Source organism: Callorhinchus milii, unplaced genomic scaffold (genome assembly GCF_018977255.1).
Source record: "Callorhinchus milii isolate IMCB2004 unplaced genomic scaffold, IMCB_Cmil_1.0 Scaffold851, whole genome shotgun sequence".
In the NCBI taxonomy this organism is placed as follows: Eukaryota; Metazoa; Chordata; class Chondrichthyes; order Chimaeriformes; family Callorhinchidae; genus Callorhinchus; species Callorhinchus milii.
This window is the reverse complement of record NW_024705592.1, coordinates 3,257-24,917: the sequence shown is the minus strand read 5'-3', so window position 1 is coordinate 24,917 and position 21,661 is coordinate 3,257. Positions and strand designations below refer to the sequence as shown.

At 46.8% G+C, this 21,661-nt stretch overlaps 1 protein-coding gene across 1 annotated transcript; it reads right to left on the bottom strand.

Annotated features, from left to right (window-relative positions):
- Window positions 1–5,829: 5,829 nt before the first annotated feature.
- Window positions 5,830–20,517, bottom strand: LOC103173748 (NACHT, LRR and PYD domains-containing protein 3-like). Its single transcript, XM_042346476.1, is given in 8 exon segments — window positions 5,830–7,028; window positions 7,031–7,728; window positions 8,520–8,585; window positions 8,695–8,866; window positions 9,324–9,490; window positions 10,893–11,446; window positions 17,627–17,716; window positions 20,093–20,517. Coding segments are annotated over 6 exon segments (2,391 nt in total). The 5' UTR covers window positions 11,095–11,446; window positions 17,627–17,716; window positions 20,093–20,517; the 3' UTR covers window positions 5,830–5,942.
- Window positions 20,518–21,661: the final 1,144 nt, after the last annotated feature.

Here is a 21,661-nt window from a genome sequence, read left to right as displayed (position 1 = left end):
GTCTCCAATAAAACATGGTCACTGCACTTCTCTCAGATATTCATATATTCTCTCTAACGGTCTCTCACTCAGTCCCTTTCTATGTCTCTCTCTCTCAGTCTCTCTCTCTCTGCCTCTCCCACAATACACACAGTCATTACACTTTATAAAATACTATCTCTCACAGTCTCTCTCTTTTGCTCAGTCTCTCTCTCTCACACACACATACAGGCAGTCTCTCTCACTCTCTCTCACACACACACAGACAGTCTCTCTCACTCTCTCTCTCTCATCCTTTCAGTCTCTATCTCTCAGGCTCTCTGAAGCTGTCGCTGAGTCTCTCACTTTACTTCTATATCTCAATCTCAGTCTTTTTCTCTATCTCTCCTGCAGTTTTGCTCTCTCTCTCTCTCTCACCCATTATTTCTCTCAGTCCCTCTCTCTCTGAGTCTCTGTCTCTCCCTCTCAAAACACAGTCACTACATTTCTCTCATATATTCACATATTCTCTCTCAATGTCCCTCACTTATTCCCTTTCTCTCTCTCTCTCACACACAGTATCTTTCTCTCTCTCTCCGTCTCTCTCTCTCTCTCTCTCTCTCTGCTTCTCCCATTATACACAGTCACTAAACTTTATAATATATTCTGTCTCAGTCTCTCTCTTTGTCTCAGTCTCTCTGTCACTCAGACAGTCTCTCTCAGTCTCTATCTCTCAGCATATCCCTCTATCCGTCTCTCAGTCTGTTTTTCTGTCTGCCTCTCTCTCTCTCGCAGACATTCTCTGTCTCCTAGTATTTCACATTTTCTCTCAATCTCTCACAATCTCTTGCTCTGTGTCTCTCACAAAACACACAGTCAGTACACTTTATAATATATTTTCTCTCTCAATCTCTCTCAGGCTCTCTCTCTGTCTTTCTCATATTGTGTCTCTTACCTGCTCTCAGTCACTCTCTCAGTCTCCTTCTCTATCTCTCCAGCAGTTTCTCTCTCTCTGTCTCAGTTTCTCCCACAGAGCACACAGTCACTACACATTATAATATTTCCTCGCAGTCTCGCTCTTTCTTCTCTCTCTCAGTCTCCCATTCTCAGTCTCTCTCTGACTCTCCTACAAAGCAGTCACCCATTATAACACAATCTCCCACCCAACCTCTCTTTCTGTCTCTTTTTCTCTATATATCAGTTATTCTCCCTCTCTTCTAGTCGCTCCTCCGTCTCTCTATCTCTCTCACACCGTCTCTCTCTGTCGATCTCTGTTACTCTCTTTCACTCTTTCGATGTCCCTCTGTCTCTATCTCTCTCTCCCTCACAGTCTATCTCTAATGCTCTCTCTCTCTCTCTGTCGGTCTCTCTCTCTCCCACAGTCTCTCCCTCAGCCACGCTTTCTCTCTATATCTCTCTCTGTCTCCCAGCTTCTCTCAGTTATTCTCTCTCCTCGTATCTCTTTCTCTCTCCCACAAAACGTATGGTCACTTCTCATAATAATATATTTTCTCTAACTGTCTTTGTCTGCCTCTCTCTGTCTGTCTCACTCTGTCAGCCACTCTCCGTCTTTCTCGGTCATTCCCAAAAAACACATTATAATAATAATAATAATAATCCTTGCATTTTATACAGCGCTTTTCACGTCGGGAGGACGTCCCAAAGCGCTTCACAGAATATACTGTAAAGTGAGTTGACTGTATATTTGTGGGCGAACGCGGCAGCCAATTGCGCACAGCAATGTCCCACAAACAGTCATAGATTGAAAATGACTAATTTTAATTATTGGTTTTGGTTTTGGAGGGATTATTATTAGGCTCTGTGAGGAGTCAGGAAACTTCCCCAAGGTTTCGCCCTCTGCCTGGAATTGAACTCAGGTCTCTCGCTTGCAACGCGAATGCTCTAACCATTGAGCTACAGGACTCCACATTGACTACATTTATAATATATTCTCTCCCAGTCTCTTTCTCTCCCTCAATTTCCTCCATAAAACACTGTAACTACACTTTAAATATATTCTCCCTCTCAGTCACTCCCTCTCTGCCTCTTTTGCTCTCTATATCGCAGTTACTCTCTCTCACCTTGTATTTCTCCTTCTCTCCCCCTCTCTCTCTGTCTCACTCTCTGCGTCTCACAGTCTCACTCTCTCAGTCTCTCCCACAAAACCCAGTAACTACACGTTATAATGCATTCTCTCTCACAGTCTCTCTCACAGTCTCTCTCTCTCTCAATGTCTCTTTCAGACATTTTCTAAGGCTATGTCTCTCTCTCAGTCTTTCTCTTTCAGTCTCTCACTCTGCCTCTCTCAGTCCCAGTCTTACTCTCATTCCCACACTCTCAGCTTCTCCCTCTCTCTCTCTATCTCTCTCAGCCTGTCTCTCAGTCTATCTCGCTTAGTCTCGCTCTCACTCAGTCTCTTTCTCCCTCAGTCCCTTGTGCAGTCTCTCTCTCTCTCTCTCTCTCTGTCTCTCTCTCTCTCTGTCTCTCTCTCTCTCTCTGGTCTCTCTATCTCTCGCTCTGTCTCTCTCTCTCTCTCTCTGTCTGGCTCTCTGTCTGTCTATTTCTCCCCCTCTCTCGCAGTCACTCTCTCTCTCTCTTATTCTCTCTCTCAATCTCTCTCTCCCAGTCTCTCACTCCTCCAGTCTCTCTCTCTCTATCTATGTCTTTGTCTATCTGTCTCTCACTCAGTGCCTCTCTCTCTCTATGTCTCACAGCCTCTATTTCTAACCCTTTGTCCGTCTGTCCCCGTTTCTCTTTCCCTCTCCGTCCCTCAGTCTCTTTCTCTCTCTGTCTCACCTGCAAAACACACAGTCAAAACACTTTAATATGTTCTCTCAAACAGCCTCTCTCTCTTTGTTTCTCTCTCCTCAGTCTCTCTCTCTCTGTTTCTTGCTCAGACATTCTCTAACTCAGTCTCTTTCTCAGACACTTTCTCTCAGTCTCTTTCTCTGTCTCTTGCTTTGCCTCTGTCATTCTCTCTTTCTGCCTTTCTCTGTGTGTCTTTCTTTCTCTCTCAGTCTCCCACTCATAGAAGACACTTATCTTCGACCATGACTTTGGCCTCCCTCACTCCTCTCTGCCTTCCCTCACCCCCACCTCTCCCCTCAACCACACCTCAACCTTCACCACCACTCGCCCTCACCTCACCCACACCCCACCCCTCATCCACACCCCACCCCTCATCCCCACCCCAAAGCTCCCACCTACCCCACCCCTACCACCACACCACCCCTCACCCATCCTCGGACCCCCACAACTGAGTGTCCAGCGCCTTTGGGTGTACACCCGCTATGAAAGGCACTCTATAACTGTCATTTTTTTGTTGTTGCATTTCCTCTTACAGTCTCTCTCTCGCTATCTTTCCCCCTGTCTGTCTATCTCTGTCTCTCTCTCTCTCTCGCTCAGTCTTTCGCACTAATTCTCCCTCTCTCAGGCTCTCTTGCTCTCTAATTCAGCCACTCTCTCTCAGTCTCTTTCTCTATCACTCTATCTGCCTTTCCCACAAAACACACTTTCGCTGCAGTTGATAATATAATTTCTCCCTCTGTCTCTCTCAGTCTCTTTCTCTTGAATTCACTCCGTCTCAGTCTGTTTCTGTTTCTTTCTCGTTTTCTCTTTCACAGATTATCTCTCTCTCTCTCTCTGTCTCTCTCATGCTCTCTTTCAGTCTCTTTTTCTCACTCTCGCAGCCATTCTCTCCCAGTCTCTCTTTCTGTCTTATACTGCCTTACCCATAAAACACACATTTTTTCACACATCCTCTCTCTCCCTCCATCTCTCTATCTGTCAGTATCTTTCCTTCAGTCACTCGCTCTGATTCTCTCTCACATTCATTCCCTCTGACAGTCTCTCTCTCTCTCATTCTCTCGCTCAGACTCTCCAACAAAATGCACTGTCACTACACATTTTCTTTCTCCTCACAGCTTCTCTCTCTTTTTATCTCAGCCTGTCTCTCTCTCTCCCTCTTAGCCTTTCTCTCCTATTCTCCCTCTCTCCCAGTCTCTCCCACAGCTTCTCTCAATCTCTATATCTGTCTCTCTCAGTCTTTCTCACTCAGTCTCTCTCTCGCAGTAACTCTCTCCGTCAGTCTTTCTTTCTCTCTGTCGCTTTCTTTCTCTCCCTCAGTTTCTCTCGCTCAGTCTCTCTCTCTAAATATCTCTCTTTCTCTCTCAGTCTCTCTCTTCCAGTATCTCAAGCTCAGTCTGTAGCTCTGATTCTCGTTCTGTCTTTCTCTCACTGAGTCTCAGCCTCAGTCTCTAACTTTCAGTCTCTCGCACAGTCTCTCATTCTCTCTCACTCAGTGCCTCTCTCTTTCCCTCTCAAACTCCCGTTCTGCCTCTCTCTCTCTCTTCTTGTCATTCTCAATCTCTCTCTCTCGCTCTTTCAGGGTTTTACTCTCTTCCCGTCACTCTCTCTGTTTCCAGTTCCCCCACTCTCTCTTTCTCACCTACGAAGAACAGTCTCTACGTTTTGTAGTATATACACTCTCACAGTGTCTCCCTCTTTCTCACAATCTCTGAAGGGTAGTGATAGTGTTTTGCTGGTGAGCAAGAGCGAGAGACTGCGACAGAATAAAGGAAGAGACGGGGAAATACTCAATCTGAGAGAGACTTTGAGAGGAAGCAAGTACAGAGAGACAGAAAGAGATTGAAAGAGACAAGAAGAAAGAGTGACAGCGAGAGAGTGTAAAAGACACAGAGAGAGAGAGAGAGATGGTCAGTATGTTTTGTAGGAGAGACTGAGAGACTCAGAGTTACAGAGAGAGAGGATAGTGAGACTCAAAGAGAGACACAAAGTGAGAGTGAGACTGTGAAAGAATGATTACAAGAGGAGACTGAGCGAAAATATATAGGGTGTAGTGACTGTATTTTGTGGAGAGATAGAGGGAAACTGAGAAAGAGAAAGAGAGAGAAAAAGAGAGAAAGAAAGAGAGAAAGAAAGGAAAGATGGAAAGACTGAGAGAGAAAGATATACAAAGAGGGCGATTGAAAGAAACTATGAGAGAATATGTATAGTAAAGCGTAGTGACGGTGAGTTTTTTGGGCGAGGCAGAGAAAGAAAGAGACAGAGCGAGAGAGTCTGTGAGAGAGGGAGTATGTGTGAGTGGGAGACTATGAGAGAGACTGAGCGAGTTTGAGTGAGAGAATGAGAGAGAGAGATTGGGGTAGAGAGACCGATTCTGAGAAAGAGAGAGAGAGAAAGAGACAGAAAGACAGAGAGGCAGGCAGGCAGATACCCTGAGAGAGAGAGAGAGAGAGAAAATATATTACAAATTATAGTGACCGTGTGTCTCTCGCGGAGCGAGAGAGAGAGAGACTGAGACAGAAAACAGACTGAGAGAAATAGAGAGGGAGCGTGAAGGAGAGACTGATAGAAGGAGAGACTAAGTGAGGGAAACATTAAGAGAGAGTATATTATATATTTTATTGACATTGTATTTTGTAGGTGAGACAGAGACAGAGTGGGAGAGAGATAGAGAGACTGAGAAGGAATTTGAGACTGAGTTACAGGTACTGTGAGATAGTGACTGCGAGTGATAGAAAGAACGAGACTGAGAGAGATAGAGAGAGACTGAAAGGTAATATATTATAACCTGCAGTGACTACGTGTTTTGTAGGAAAGACAGAGAAATGATGTCATAAGGAGACGAAGGGAGAGACAGACATAGCGAGAGAAATACCGAGAGAGAGAGAGAGACTGCAAGAGAAACAGAGAGAAACTGAGAAAGAGAGAGACTGACTGGGGGAGAGAGAAGGCGGAGGACTGGTAGAGAGAGAGAAACAGAGAGAGAGAGTTAGAGACAGAACAAGAGTCAGGGATAGAGATGGAGAGAGAAAGAGATTGAGTGAGAGAATATGTGATAACGTGCAGTGACTGTGCGATACCATTCTCCCATTGATCATCTGGTGTTTAATGTCACTAAAGAATGTCACTAAAGTCCTCTAGAATGGCTTTGAAATAAGAATAATATTTACAAAAATAACTTACTGCAACTCCTGACATTTGTACAAAGCTGGAACCAGACGCTGGAGACCCTCATCATGAATGTTGCAGTGACTCAGTTCCAGTTGTTTTATTGTGTCACACAGTGCAATGGCTTGAGACAGCACAACACAGTCTATCGGTGTCAGTGTCATCTTTGAAGAGCCGCCACCCAATGTTATTCTTTGTACAGAGCCCAGTGTTTGCTGTGCCAGGGTTTGATTCTGAGACTCAAACAGATAGTGGAGTGTGTTCAGCAGATTCCTTTTCCCACGGTCGCTCTTGTTGTTTTGCATCTCAGCTTTAACTCTTCCCTTCAGCCATTCGATCACAGCGCAGGTTGTCTGATGGACAAATGGCCCCAGAAACTCCTCCAGTGGCTGAGCTGCCCGTGGGGAGGAGAGACCCGCAACAAAGCGCAGGAATATCTCAAACCGGCCGTCCTCCTCCCTGTGAGCTTCATTCAGGAGTTTCCGCAGATTTCCTGGATTTTGAGGCAGAAACTGAGCGAGTGCGGCTACAAACTCCTGGATGGTGAGGTGCGGGAATGTGTAGACCACGCTGTGCTCTGAAGACTCTCTCTCCACAAGTTCCATGAGAAACCCAGAGAGGAACTGGGAAGGCTGGAGGTTATATTTGATCAGATCTTCATCATTAAAGACAATGTTTCTCTGGGAGACTCCAGTGAAGGCCATCTCACCAATCTTCAGCATCACATCACGGGGGCTTTCCATCTTGACACTGTGATGTGATAGTATGTTATAAATATAATAGGAGAAGAGTTGTGTGATGGTCTTGGGAACTCGCTGTTTGTTGCTGTGTTTCCGTGTAAAGAAGGGACCCAGAGACAGAGCGAGGATCCAGCAGTAGGACGGGTTGTAGCACATGGTGAGCAGGAGCTCGTTCTCCTCCACGTGGCTGTAAACAGCAGCCGCCACCTCCTGATCTTCAAAGAACTTGTGAAAATATTCCCTTCTCTCTTCACCCACAAATCCCAGGATTTCAGCCCAGACACTGACCTGAGCCTTTCCCAGTAACTGTAATGCAGTGGGGCGGCTGGTCACCAGCACTGAGCAGCCTGGCAGCAGCTTTTCTGCATTAAACTGTACACAATGTCAGATACATCACAAAGGAATTCAGGGTCTGTGCACCTGCGCTGAGGCTCTGTGTCTCTCCGACTGTCACCGAAATCAATCCTTGCCCTGAATTCATCCAAACCATCAAATATAAAGAGCAATGTCTCTGGGTGTTTCCACAGCTCATCCAGAACATCCCTGAGGTAAGGATACTGCTCCACGATCAGACGGCTCAGGGTTGGTCTGTCGTGAAGTCTGTTTAGGTCTCGGAATTTAAAAACAAAAACAAAGTGGAAGTGAGGATAGATTTTGCCTGTGGCCCAGTCATGGACAATCTTTTGTACCATGGTTGTTTTTCCAATCCCAGCCACTCCACTCACTACTGCGGAAATCCCTGTGCGAGAGTTAGAACTTCTTCCCTGGGAGGAAGGTAAATGACTTCCTTTTGAGAAGCTGCTGTGGAATAGTTTATCAGTTCGAATTTTTTCCAGCTCTCCTCGGAGTTGCTTCTGTCTCCATTCCTCGTGGTCTCTGCCTCTCGCCAGCAGCTCATGTTCTACGAGTTCCCGGTCACGCACATCAGAAATAATTGTTAACTCCGTGTAGAGATCAACCAACTGAAACGACTTCACCTTCTCCTGTATCAGGATGGTCTTCACCTCCAGTTTCTCATATTGTTTCTGTAACGTCTCCTTGTGCAGTCGCTGAATAGCTTCATGTTGAACATTACAAATTCATAAAGTAAATAGAAGAATTATTAAGCTTTATTAGACAATAATACTTAGAATCATTCATGGCCTTTCAAGGCAGAAGGACTACCTAAAGCGCTGCTAGATTTACTGTTAGGTGTAGTGGCTTTGTTTTGTTGGCAAACACAGCAGCTAATTTGTGCACAGCGATGTCCCACACGCAGCCGTGAAGTGATTGACCACATTTATTTGAGAGATTTTGACCAGGAAACCGGAGAAAGAAACTCCCTCTTTTCAAATAGTATTGTGAGGTTTTTAATGTCCACCTGAAAAGGTAGACATGACCTCGGTGTTATATCCCAATAGCGGCATCTCCAACAATGCACATATCCCAGAACTGCACTGGAGTGTCAACTCATCCGGTTGATATGAACGTGAACCCACAGCTTCTGACTCCGAGACAAAACGAACACCAATTGTGCCAGGCAAACAAGGGTTAAACAATCTGAATTCCATGCACACAATGGGAGATTTTCAGGCCACTATATGACGACTTGTGAGACGTCATCTCTAATTTATTTTGAGAAAAATCATTGCAAATCAATATTTGTTGAAATAATGTAAGAATCGAATAAGGATCATTCCCCTCCCTCCTCATTTTCAATACTCCCCTCTCCCCTCCTCTCCCTCTTTATCTGCCTCATACACTCCTCCTCATTTGAATTTTTCTGAAAATCATCAAGTAGATGGAAAAGTGTTCAACTGTGTATTTCAGAAGTGATTGACTGGCTTGAATCTTGTCATTGCCATATACCTATCATATCAGCGGGGACGTCTGGTACACTGCGGTCAATGGCCACCTCATCCACTAGACTGGCACCTGTTTGAACAGAGTTAATATTACTAGTTTGAACGAACTTTGTCTCAATATTTGAGTAAGATGTGTAACTCACCACAGAATGGAGAGACAGTGTATCATCACACATTACCTTGTTCCTGTATTTCAGTCATAATTTTGTTCAGTTTGGGCAAAGTGGACCTCATTTCCACAAAGGATTCCCACATCCCTCTCAGAGCCTGGGAACCTTTCCCCATCACCAGGTTCAGAAGAAATTTCGAGCTTTCTGTCTTCCGCCCACTGTGTGTGAGCTCAGTGAGTTTCTGCAGAGAGTGAGCAATAATGTGTTGAAGTTGGAGTGAAACATGAGCAGTGACAGTGATCAGCAACAGTCAACTCCATTGATGGCTTGGCTGGATTTCCTATCTATTCCTTCCACAAACTGCTTTCCTCTGTGACTATGCCTTTGATCACCTTCCCTCCCCTTCCCCTCCCAAATTCAGCTCGGGCTCTAACTTTCAACTGTCAGTGCCTTGAGACTGTCTCGCCACGTGAACGGCGCTATTGAAACGCTACATAAACAGACACGTCTGACACTGTGCAGTACTGCTCCACTACAATCATATAGTGCATGTCCTGTATTATGACATATCTGTTTGGTTAAGTTTTGATTGCCATTCTGCTGATTTCCTGATAATAGCTGCACATGAGCCGTGCAGACAGGCACAGACTGGCTGAGAGTTTAGCAAATGAAAGGGAAATCTCCTGACTCAAACCTACACTGTGTTCCTGGTGGCTGAAACATTCCTTCTCTGTCAGCTTTGAGCTGATGTCCTCCACGCCTTCCTCAATGGCCTGTTCCAATCTGTCTCGGCAGAACTCTGTCAGTTGATGCAGCCGGTGATCATCGTACAGGGCCAGGGTCTCAGGGAATAAGGTGGTTATACCTTCAGCAAACGATAAAAAACATTAGTCAGACATGATTTAACTTTTGTTACTTGAAATATATTTCAGGAAATATTACCAGATTTATTGTTGCAAAAGTTCAGAATAAACCAACATCCATTATCTTAAAACACCATTTAATAGCTACCATCCGACAGCTGTCAGCCTGGCTAAGTTGGTGTCATTCTCGCTCCTGAGACAGAAGGTTGTGGGTTCAAGCTCCACATTAGGGCTTCGACCTCATAGACCAACCTGACAATCACTGCAGTACTTCCCTCTGGTTCATTTGCCTATTACCTTAAGTCTGTGTCCCCTGGTTACCCAACCAGCCACCAGAGGAAACAGTTATTCCCTCTCTGAACCATCAGAACCCCTCATAATTTTGAACGCATTTATTGAATCTACGAAGTTGAACATATTAATGCCAGAGTCGGAATTTTGCCGATCCAAGCCGCACAGCGTGAAAAGGAACTCATATCCTCTCACTGCAATGCAGGTCACATTGCTGGGGTATCCTTTGCTGCTGAGCTGCCATCTTTCATACAACGTACTAAACCAGAGTCCATTTGTTGATGCTTTGGTAGTTATTAAAGAAAAGAGAGCGTCTCCTGATGTCCTGGATAACAAATCCCCAAATAAAATTGGTCTCTCACTGCATGGCTGTTTGAGTGACATTAATACGTGGATATCGTCAAATTCGCCCACAGGACTCACAGTCGCTATGGCAAAGGTGTGCATGAAGGTTTTGGCTTTTGTGGGTGTGAGGTATGGACAGAGGCGGGCAATGTGGCAGAAGTGGGAAAAATCGGTCCTGGTCAGTGAACGGATGTGTGGGAGAAAGATAGCTGTTGATGGACCCTGACTCCTAGGTTGCGCACAGCTTTGTTGAAATCCTGGGGAGGTTGAGGAGTTCGGACCCACAGGAACGGAGATGTTGCCAGAAGGCGAATAGTATGGGTTCCGTCTTGCTGACATTCAGCTGCAGGAAGTTTGTGCTCATCCAGGCCTTGTTGGTTGTCTGACAAACTGACAGGGCATTAGCAGACTGGGAGACGTAACTGCAGGAGAGGCAGGAGGCGGAGAAGCAGATTTGAGTGTCATCCGCATGTGGATTGTATCCTTTCCACCAATAAATGCTTTGTTTTGCAGCGTTAAGAGGAGCTGATTTGGAATAATTCATTCCACTAAGACTGGTCTTTCACTGCAAGACTTGCCCATCTGCCAGGCTGGCTGGTTTGTCATCACCTGGGATTTGGTTTATGAACTGTGAAAAAGTCCCAGATCTTCCATTAAACAAACTGGGAGTTTGCTCAATCGAAATAGACATTGACTGGTCTCCCAGTTCCAAGGCCGGTGAGATGAACGTATGTGTTTGTGTGTAAAAGTAATTAATAAACTATTTACCTTTGTTCGTTATCATCTCTTTAAGACTTTCCTCAAAGGCAGGTAAGGAGAAGACATTGCCTTTTGATGTGTTGACAGGTGTGTGATCCACACCGCATATCATTATATCACCCTCTGCACTGGCAATCGGTTCAGTTTCCGCGGAGGGCATCACACTCGACCCACCGAAAGTGCTGGAAGACGGGTTATGATTTGGAACCATATCACAATGTGTTTGGGCAACTCCAAATGTGTTCGTTGTTTCGTTCCCACCAGATGTGGATTTATTTGGTTGTGGTGATGGTGACCATTTCATTGATTCATCAGGTTTTTCGTGTCTCGGTGTTTCAGAGTTTTGTTTCCTCTTTCCCAACAATGTTCCAACAAGGCGTTTCATTGCTGCTAAGTGCAGCCGAGCTGGTGGTGGGTTTTGTGACAGGTGTTGAGCCTTATTTATGTTTATTGTAGAACAACGTTTACAAGTCGAACAGGGAATCCAAACGTGATCGATCAGACAATGCCATCAGGCTTGCGTGTCCAATGACATTCCATCTTTCTCATATTGGACATTTATCCTGCAAATGAAGTAAACTGTAAGTCAGAGAAACAAACAGGATTTAAGCACATTCATATTTCTGACTGAAGTAGGACAAATTTACTAATTTTTGTTGCGTTTGGTTTCTTTCAAGTGAGGAGGATGTCTCAAAGCACCTCCCGTTCACTGTGAATTGTTGTTAATTTGTATTTCGGAGGTGAATGCATCAGCCAATTTCATAGAATCATAGAATTGTACAGCAGAGAAGAGATAGCCCATAATGCCTGTTCCAGCTCTTTGAAAAGAGCTATCCAAGTCCTCTCCCCATAGTCCTGCAAACATATCCTCCTCAAATAATTACCTACTTCTCTCTAAAATAAAAGTTGTTATCGAATCGGCTTCCCCCAGCCTTTCAGCCAATAGATTCCAGATTCCAACAACTCGCTGTGTCTAAAAAAACGTCAACTCACCTCTATTTCTTTAACATCTATTTTTAATCAGTGTACTCAGGTACCGACCCACCCGCCAGTAGAAACAGTTTCTCCTCGTTCATCATATTCCCTCATAATTTTGAAAACTTCCCTTGAGTCTCCTCTTATCTTTCTCTGTTCCAAGGAGAATAATCCCAGCTTTTCTCACCTCTCCTGATAACTGAAGTCGCTCATTGCAATCTACTTTGCACCTTTTCCAATACCTTGAGAGGTAACTCAAGTGTGGTGCCCAGAACTGAACAGTCTCCAGCTGAGACCTGACCAGTGTTTTATTAAGGTTCAACATAACGTTCTGAATATTGTACTCTATGCCCCTATTTATAAAGCCAAGTAGCCGAACGCTTTTTAAAAAGACCTTTACCTGACCTGCCACATTCAAAGAGTTACTTATATGAACTCCAAGGTCTCTCTGTTCCTTCACCCCCTTTAAGATTGTACCATCAGCTTATATTTCCGGTCTTCCTCCCAAAACACATCACTTCGCATTTCTCCACATTAATCTTCATCTGCCACATGTCTGCCCATTATACCAGTCTGTCTATTACCTCTTGCAGTCTGTTACTATCCTCCTCACTGTTTGCTACTTGTCCTAGATTAGTATCAACTGGAAACTTGCAAACTGTACTCCCTATACCCATGTCCACGTTATTTATACAGATAAAAACACACCAATGGTCCCACAACCGACCCCCTCCGACCCCCACCCTGGGGCATAACACTGCACACTTCCCTCCAGACAGAAAAACAACTGTTCATCAGCGCTCTCTGCTTTCTGTCTCCCATTTGGTCTATTTGGTAACAGCAACAGCTCGTAATTTATACGACTCTTCCATTGCTAATTCTATGGAGAGCATCTTGGGTGAAAGGCGATGCACAAATGTAATTTTGTAATTTTCTATTGTAATACTATTACTGCTGCTAATATTTACTATTATTTTTGCATTATTACATATTACATTTACATGGTACCATTCACACCAAGAGGACATCACTAACTGCTTCACGAGATTTTGTAGGCAAACACATCAGCCAAATAGGAAACAGCAATGGCCTTCGAATAGATTGAAGTGAGTAACCAATTGTATTTGTGGGATTTTTATCCATAACACTGGGAGAAACATGTTTAGCCCTGTGATGAAACCTAAGATTCCACCGAGGGTTTATTGCTATCCAAATCATGGTTCATCAGTCCTTCAATCCGAAATAGCATCTTAGGTTGTATAATCAAGTTCAATCATCAACTAAAGCCCCGGCTTCTTGTTCTGCATTTGTTTCATTGCTTGTACAGAAAGACAGGAAACCATGCGCCGGGATAACTAACCACAGGATGTGCAGAGCTGAACTCACAGCCTCTTGTTCCTCTCTGTTGCTGACAGTCACAGCACGAGAGCAAAGGGCAAAAATAACATGTAAATCAAACACAACTCAAATATACCATCAACAAATAGCAACAGTTCAAACTGGGGCCGTTCCTTCCACTGACAATCAGATGGTTGAGAATGTAGATTTGGTGTAAATCCTGTTAATTTGAGTTGGAAAACCATGCTGTAGTGAGTTCGCTCATGTCGCCACAATCAGGGCGTTACCCACACAGACCAGACCAGCGGTTTATATCTTCATGAACAGAGAAACAGCCCCTCAAAATGGCTGTCACAGGCCCGGATACAACAAAATGTCTGCTCTGGGCCACTGAGGCCTGGTAAAGTCTGGTGTGTGCCACCACCTCCATATCTACACACATTGACACACAAAGTCACACACACACACACACACACGTACTCAGAAAGTCAAATAGACACACACACTCACATACAGACACATACACCTACACACATACAAACACGCACACCTAGACATACATACACAAATAGACATACACAAATACATACATACACAGACAGAGATAAATATAGAGAGAGGGACACAGAGACACATACACAGATGTATACATACAGTCCGAGAGATACAGAGAGACAAATTTGAAGATAAATACAGAGGGAGACACACATGCACACTGACAAAGGGAGATGGAGGGGTACACAAACAAACAGACTGATAGATACACAGACACAGAGAGAGGAATGCACTGACAAACAGACACAGATACAGAGGCACACATACAGACAGAGAGAAATACACACAGGTGTACAGAGAGATAATAACAGTGAGAGCGGGAGATGAACCATATACAAACATACAGAGACAGAGATACTGATTATACAGAGTGAGCGAGAGAGAGAGAAAACATACACACACACACATATATACATATAGAGAAAGATACACACACACACAGATACAGAGAGGGAGACAGAGACACAGACAGATGCACACTCATTCCGCCAGAGAGAGACAGAGACAGGGACACAGAGAGATAAACTCACACGCAGAATCACAGAGACAAAGGAGAGACACAGAGAACTAAACATACACAGACCCAGAGAGACAGGGCAACAGACACACACACACAGATACACACACATATAGGCAGAGAGAGGAGAGAGAGAGAGATACCGGGGCACACTCACGGACACGCACAGATACAGACAGAGTGAGATACACACAGAGAGATATTCACACAGACAGACAGGCAGAAAGGTTGAGAGAGAGTTAAGGGCAGAGCGAGACACACATATAGGGAAACATACAGAAAAAGAGAACAGACAGACAGTGCTACACCCAAACACAGGGACACACAAAGGCAGATAGAGTGAGAATGAGAAGGATGTTTCTGAAAATGATGTGATCTGTGTGTCACTCTCTTAACTTCATCATAGCTGTCACAGGACAGAGAACCACACAATGTCTGCTCTCGACCACTGAGGCCTGGTAAAGTGTGGTGTGTGACAGTGCCTCTCCATCAACACACACACACACATAGATACACATACAGACACACAAAGACATAGAGACGTACACACATACGCACATATAAACACCCGAGAGAAATATTCACATACACACACAAAAAATAGACACTCACACACAGACAGTCATATACACACATAGAGACATATACACACACAGAGATATACACACACTGAAACACATACACAGAGACAATTACACAGAAATGTGTGTACACATAAACATATCGACACATATGCATACACATGCACAGAAAAACAGAAAGAAAGAGATACAGAGACACACGCAGACAGAGATAGATACAGAGATAGGGAGTTACACACACACACCCAAACACACACATAGATATACACACACAGTCAGATAGATTCAATGAATGAAACACTAACAGACACACAAGCAGAGAGAGAGAGAGATACATACACACAATGTGAGAGAGAAAGAAAGAGATACACAGACACCTGTGCACACTCACAGATGCGTAGGCACACAGGTGATGATAGATACAGGGAGAGATAGTTTGACACACACAGATACAAACACACATACAAACAGATAGAATAATACAGAGAGAGGGAGATACACACAGAGAGATATGTGCAAGATCAGAGAGATACAGAAGAACAAGAACACGGTGAGAAATACACACACACAGAGATACAGATAGACAGACAAACAGGGAGAAATGCAGATAGAGAGGGCTACACAAATACAGAGATAGATACACACACAGACAGACAGAGAGAAGTAGACAGTAAAAGAGAGCGATGCATATAGACAGAGGGAGAGACAGAGCACACAGAGGGATACATACAGGTACACATAGAGGGAAATTCAGACAGACAGAGAGAAATACACACAGGTGAAGAGAGAGATACTAACAGAGAGCGGGAGACGAACCATATACAGACACAGACAATGGACACAAACATATAGACACCCACCTATACATACCTAAACACACACAAACACACATACACACACAAGCACAAAGGTACAGAACCAACGATACAGAGAGAGATAAACACACACTCATACCATACACTTGTGCACAGACAGAGACATATAGAGACTGAGAGAGAAAGATTCAAGAGAGACATGCACAAGCACATACACAGATACAGATGAATTTTAATGCTGTTGATGTCACACATATCCCTGGATAGGAGGAACACAAAGTGTGGGCACCGCACTCCCTGCGCCATATTTGGCCAAAGTGAGAAGTTAGAGGGTTTTCAGTCAACAGCTAAAGCCCCGGTTTCTTGTTCTGCATCCGTCTCATTACTCGTACAGAAAAACAGGAAACCAGGCGCTGGGGTGACTAACCACAGGGGATGTGCAGAATTGAACTCACAGCCTCCTGTTCCTTTCTGTTGGTGACGATCATAGCACGAGAGCAAAGGGCAAAAATTACATGTAAACCAAACACAGCTCAAATATACCATCAACACATAGCAACAGCTCAAATTGGGGCCGTTTGCTTAACTGATAATCAGACGATTGAGAATGTAGATTTGGGTGAACTCATGTTAATTTGAGTTGTAAAACCATGTTGTGTTGAATCCACTTGTGTCACCAGAGTCAGGGCGTTACTTACAAACCCCAGACCTGCAGATTTTTTTCTAAATGAACTCAGAAGCAGCTGAGTTTCCAAAAGCACATAGTTTCCAGTAACCAGTAACTGACAGGAATATAGAGACACACAGGTATAGAGAGACAAAGCTCGGTACAGACAAAGCCATCGAAATAAATATACTTTAGCACACAAAGAGACAGATGGGGATATACAAACGCACAGACAGCGATACAAATTCAGACACACACAGACACAGAGAGGAATACAAAGACTCACACAGACTGAGATGCACAGACATACACCCGCACAAAGACACAGAGAGAAATATAGACACACACACAGACAGACACAGAGAGACGCACACAGAAAGATACAGAGACACACACAGACAAAGAGAGAGATAAAGAGATACAAACAAACACACAGTGATAAGCAGAGAGAGTTAGAATCACACACACAGAATGAAATGTACAGACACACACGCGCACAGATAGATACACTGAGACATACATAGAGAGAGAGAGGGAGAGAGATACAGATACACACACACACAGACAGCGGGAGATACAGGCAGATAAAGAGAGACAGAATGTATTATTACCCACAAAAAGCAATCCACCAATTGACTAACAAGCGAGTTCCCACTTACAGCTGCATAAACAGAGGTGTGTGTGTGTGGAGTAGGGAAACTTGCCTATGGTTTTGCTCTGCCCGGGATCGATCCCATTTCCTCTCGTTTGCGAGGCGAGTGCTATTTTGACGGCGCTCTAACCATTAAGCTTTCAACTTCGATTCCAAGACACTCTCATTCGTTTTGAAGTTATATAGTCCCCTCACACCTCCCTACACAGCCGATCGCTGACCCACCACACCCCCATACCCCCCCATCCCACCCACTCCACCACACACTGCTCCACGTGGCTGCCTCCGGCCTCCGAGTGTCCCCTCGTGTCAAGTGTTCCACCTTCAGTCAATATGCCCCGAAATTCTGGAAATCTTTCCCTCAATTCCTCCGCCTCGCCCCTCCCTCCACACCTTCATATCCTGCCAAAAACATTCCTGTTTGATCGTGCTAATGGTCACCTCCCTCCTCCCTCTCCCCATAGCTTGGGGTCAGACTCTGCCACTGTCAAGTGCTCCAGGAAGCTCCCACGCATGAAGGGACTTTGCAATATGCGTTGTTGGAAGCTACAGGACTCCACAAATCTGCAAATCTAAAGTGACCTGGTGCTGAGGTCAAACATTAATGTAAATGATGTTGAGGGAATTGATGCCCTGAGCCTACCTTGGTGCTGTCTGTGGCCAGATGCTGACGGGGGTGAATTCCCTCCTCGTGCCTCTCTCTCTCTCCCTCTCTCTCTGAGCTGCTGATCTCCTGTTCAGAGCAAAGGAAATATTCACTTGCTGGTGCTGCCTCAGACACAGTAACTTACGAAGCTGCTGCTGTCTGTCTGTCTGTCTGCCCGGCTTCTGGTGTCACAATCTCCTCTCTGAACCCTGGTTGGCTCCAGTTCCTCACAATGTGCTGTAAACATCTGATTGGTTTGGTTAAAGAAGCCCCTTCGGCCCAATTATCATCTTTACAGAAACCGCACTTCCCCTCATGGCATCACAGCACAGAGCTGTCTGTGTCTCAGACTCCTGACCCCCACAGCTCCTCCACACACTATTCTTGATGTTGCTGAGCCTCTCAGTAAAGGATCCTGTCCTGTGTCTGTGTGAGAAGTGTCTCCTTGGAGCTGCACTGGGTCCAATGGAATGTGGGCATCAAGTCAGCCCTCTGTGAGGGTCTCCAGTCCTGTTCCTGAGCAGGAGGGCGGCAGTATTCCAGGGCACTCTCTGCTGATGACAGCACAGCCCATCGTCAGGACCTGGAAGGGCAGATCAGTCACAGGGGGGCAGGGAATCCTGGATTCGACAGGGAGGAGTGGGTGAGGGAGCAGTTGTGTAGGGGTGGGAAGGGGTCGGTGTGCATGAGGAGGTGGAGGGGTAATCGGGGGTGGGGGGAGTGGGTTCGTGGTGGTGGTGTTGGCAGGGGGAGTGGGTGACCCAAAGTTGGAAATGGTTCTCGGGTTGGATTGGCCACCAGTGCAACCCCTGATGTAAACAATCAGGATCGGCTGGTTTGTGCTGCTGGTGTCATACACAGTACAGGACAGGCAGAGCATACAGTGTCACTGTCCTTCCTACCCACACACAGATGCATTCAAACACACACACAAAGATACTTACACAGAGACATATACATACGCAGAGAAACACACACAGATGCCGAGAAAGATGCACAGAGATACACTTTAATTCTGCTGGTGTCACACACAGTCCGGGACAGGAAGAGCACATAGTGTGACCACTGCCCTCCCTACACACACACACACAGAGACACACAGTCCAGGACAGGCAGAGCACACAGTGTGACCACTGCCCTCCCTACACACACACACACAGACACACAGCCCGGGACAGGCAGAGCACATAGTGTGACCACTGCCCTCCCTACACACACACAGACACACAGCCCGGGACAGGCAGAGCACATAGTGTGACCACTGCCCTCCCTACACACACAGAGAGAGACACAGCCCGGGACAGGCAGAGCACACGGTGTGGGCACTGCCCTCCCTACACACACAGACACACAGCCCGGGACAGGCAGAGCACACGGTATGGGCACTGCTGCATAGTTGGCCACAGTGAGAAGTCAGTGTTTTCAGTCTAAACAGCTAAAGCCGCGGCTTCTTGTTCTGCATTTGTCCCATTGTTTGTACAGAAAGACAGGAAACCAGGCGCTGGGGATGTGCAGAGCTGAACTCACAGCCTCTGTCCCTCTCTACTGCTGACAGTCACAGCACGAGAGCAAAGGGCAAAAACAACATGTGAATCAAACACAGCTCAAATATACCATCAACACACAGCGACAGCTCAAACTGTTTGTTTCACTGACAGTCGGAAATTATAGAATGTAGGTTTTGTGTAAAACGGCTTATTTCAACTGTAAAACCATGTGTAGTGAATGACTTGTGTAAATACTCTCAGGGCATTACCCACACAGCCCAGACCTGCAGTTTATATCTTTGTTAACAGAGAAATTCCATAAACACACAATTTCCTCTCTGGGCCTCAGTGAGAGTCAGTAACTGACTGGAATAGACACACACACACACACAGATACAAACAAGCAGACAGAGACACCCACGTAGAGAGAGAGGGAGATACCCACAAACACACCCACCCACAAATACAGGCAGAGAGAGAGACTTACAGAGACACACATACATATACACATACACAGAATCTGCACACACACACACACACAGGCAGAGAGAGGTTCAGAGACACACTCACGCATACAGACACATACAGACTGAGACAGACAGACACACTCACAGATACACTCACACACAGACGCATGGAAATACAGAGAGAGAAAGAGACAGGTAGACACACACCGACAGACAACGATACGATATAAAAATATAGTTGTATTGCCGCCTTTCATGTCAGGAGGACGTCCCAAGGCCCATCGAGATACACACAGACAGAGACTCTGCCCAAGGTATGGAGGCAAAGACGGGATCCAACAGGAGAGCCTCGGAGCAGAGCTGTACACAGTGCTCCAGAGTGCGGCAGATCAGAGCACTGTTATCTGGGCCTGTTATGGGGCCTGTTATCTGCAGATCTAAATCGAACTCGTGCTGAGGTTAAACATTAATGTCAATGATCTTCCAGTTACTCGACACCCTGAGCCTACCTTGGGGCTGATATCTGTGTCCAGGTGATGATGGGGCTGGAGTCTGGCCTCACACTAACTCCTGGCCCTGTCTCTCTCTGAGCTGCTGATTCCTGTTCAGAACAAAAGGAAGTTTGACTTCCTGGTTCTGCCTCAAACGCAGTAACTGAAGCTGCAGTTCGCTGAGCAATGGGAATCCTGGCTCGGCTCAGCTGCTCTCGATGTGCTGGAAACATCTGACTGGTTTGCATGAAGAAGAACCTTCCGCCCATTTATCTCATTCTCCAAAACCCCCCCAACAGCTTCCCCCAACCCTAACACACTCCATCCTCTTGCCCCCCAGCCCCAGCACCCTCCTTCCTCCTGCACTCAGCCCACACACTTCTTCTGGCCCCAGGCCAATCCCTCCTCCTGCTCCCCCAGCCCACAACCTCTTCCTGGCCCCCAGCTCACTCCCTCCTCCTGGCCCCCATCCCACTCCCTCCTCCTGCCCCAAGCACCAGCACACTCCGTCCTTCTGCCCCCCAGCCCAATCCCTCCACCTGCCCCAGCCGCCCAGGCCCAGCACATTCCCTCCTCAAACCCCAGGCCAAGCACACTGCCTCCTCATGACCCTCAGCCCCAGCACACACTCCCTCCTCCTGTCCCCCAGCACACTCACTCCAACTGCCCCCAGCCACAGCCCACTCCCTCCTCCTGCCCCCCAGCCCACTCCCTCCTCCTGCCCCCCAGCCCACTCCCTCCTCCTGCCCCCCAGCCCACTCCTTCCTCCTGCCCCCCAGCCCACTCCCTCCTCCTGCCCCCAGCCCTCTCCGTCCTCCTGCCCCCCAGACCACTCCCTTCTCCTGCCCCCAGCCCTCTCCGTCCTCCTGCCCCCCAGCCCACTCCGTCCTCCTGCCCCCCAGCCCACTCCGTCCTCCTGCCTCAGCCGCCCAGCCCCAGCACATTCCCTCCACCTGCCCCCCAGCCCACTCCTGCCCCCAGCACACTCCTGCCCCCGAAGCACACTCCTGCCCCCGAAGCCCACTCCCTCCGCCTCCCCCAAGCCGCAGCAAATTCCCTCCTTCTGTCCCCCAGCCCCAGCACATTCCCCCACCTTCCCCAGCCCCAGCACATACACTCCTTCCTCCTGTCCCCCACCTTCCCCAGCCCCAGCACATACACTCCTTCCTCCTGTCCCTCAGCTCCAGCACACGTCCTCCTCCTGCCCCCCAGCCCTGAGCACTCTCCCTCCTCCAGCCCCAGCCCACTCCCTCCTCATTCCCCAGCTGCCCATCCCTTGCACATTCCCTCCACCTGCCCCCCAGCCCACTCCCTCCTCCTATCCCCAGCCGACCAGCCCCGGCACATTACATCTCCTGCAACAGCCACAGCACACTCCCTCCTCCTGTCCCACAGCCACAGCACACTCCCTGCACCTGCCCCCCAGCCCCAGCACACTCCCTCCTCCTGCCCCCAGCCCAGCACACTCCCTGCACCTGCTCCCCAGCACACCCCCTCCACCTGCCTCCCAGCACAATCCCTCCTCCTGCCCCCCAGCCCCAGCACACTCCCTCCTCCTGCCCCCCAGCCCCAGCACACTCCCTGCAC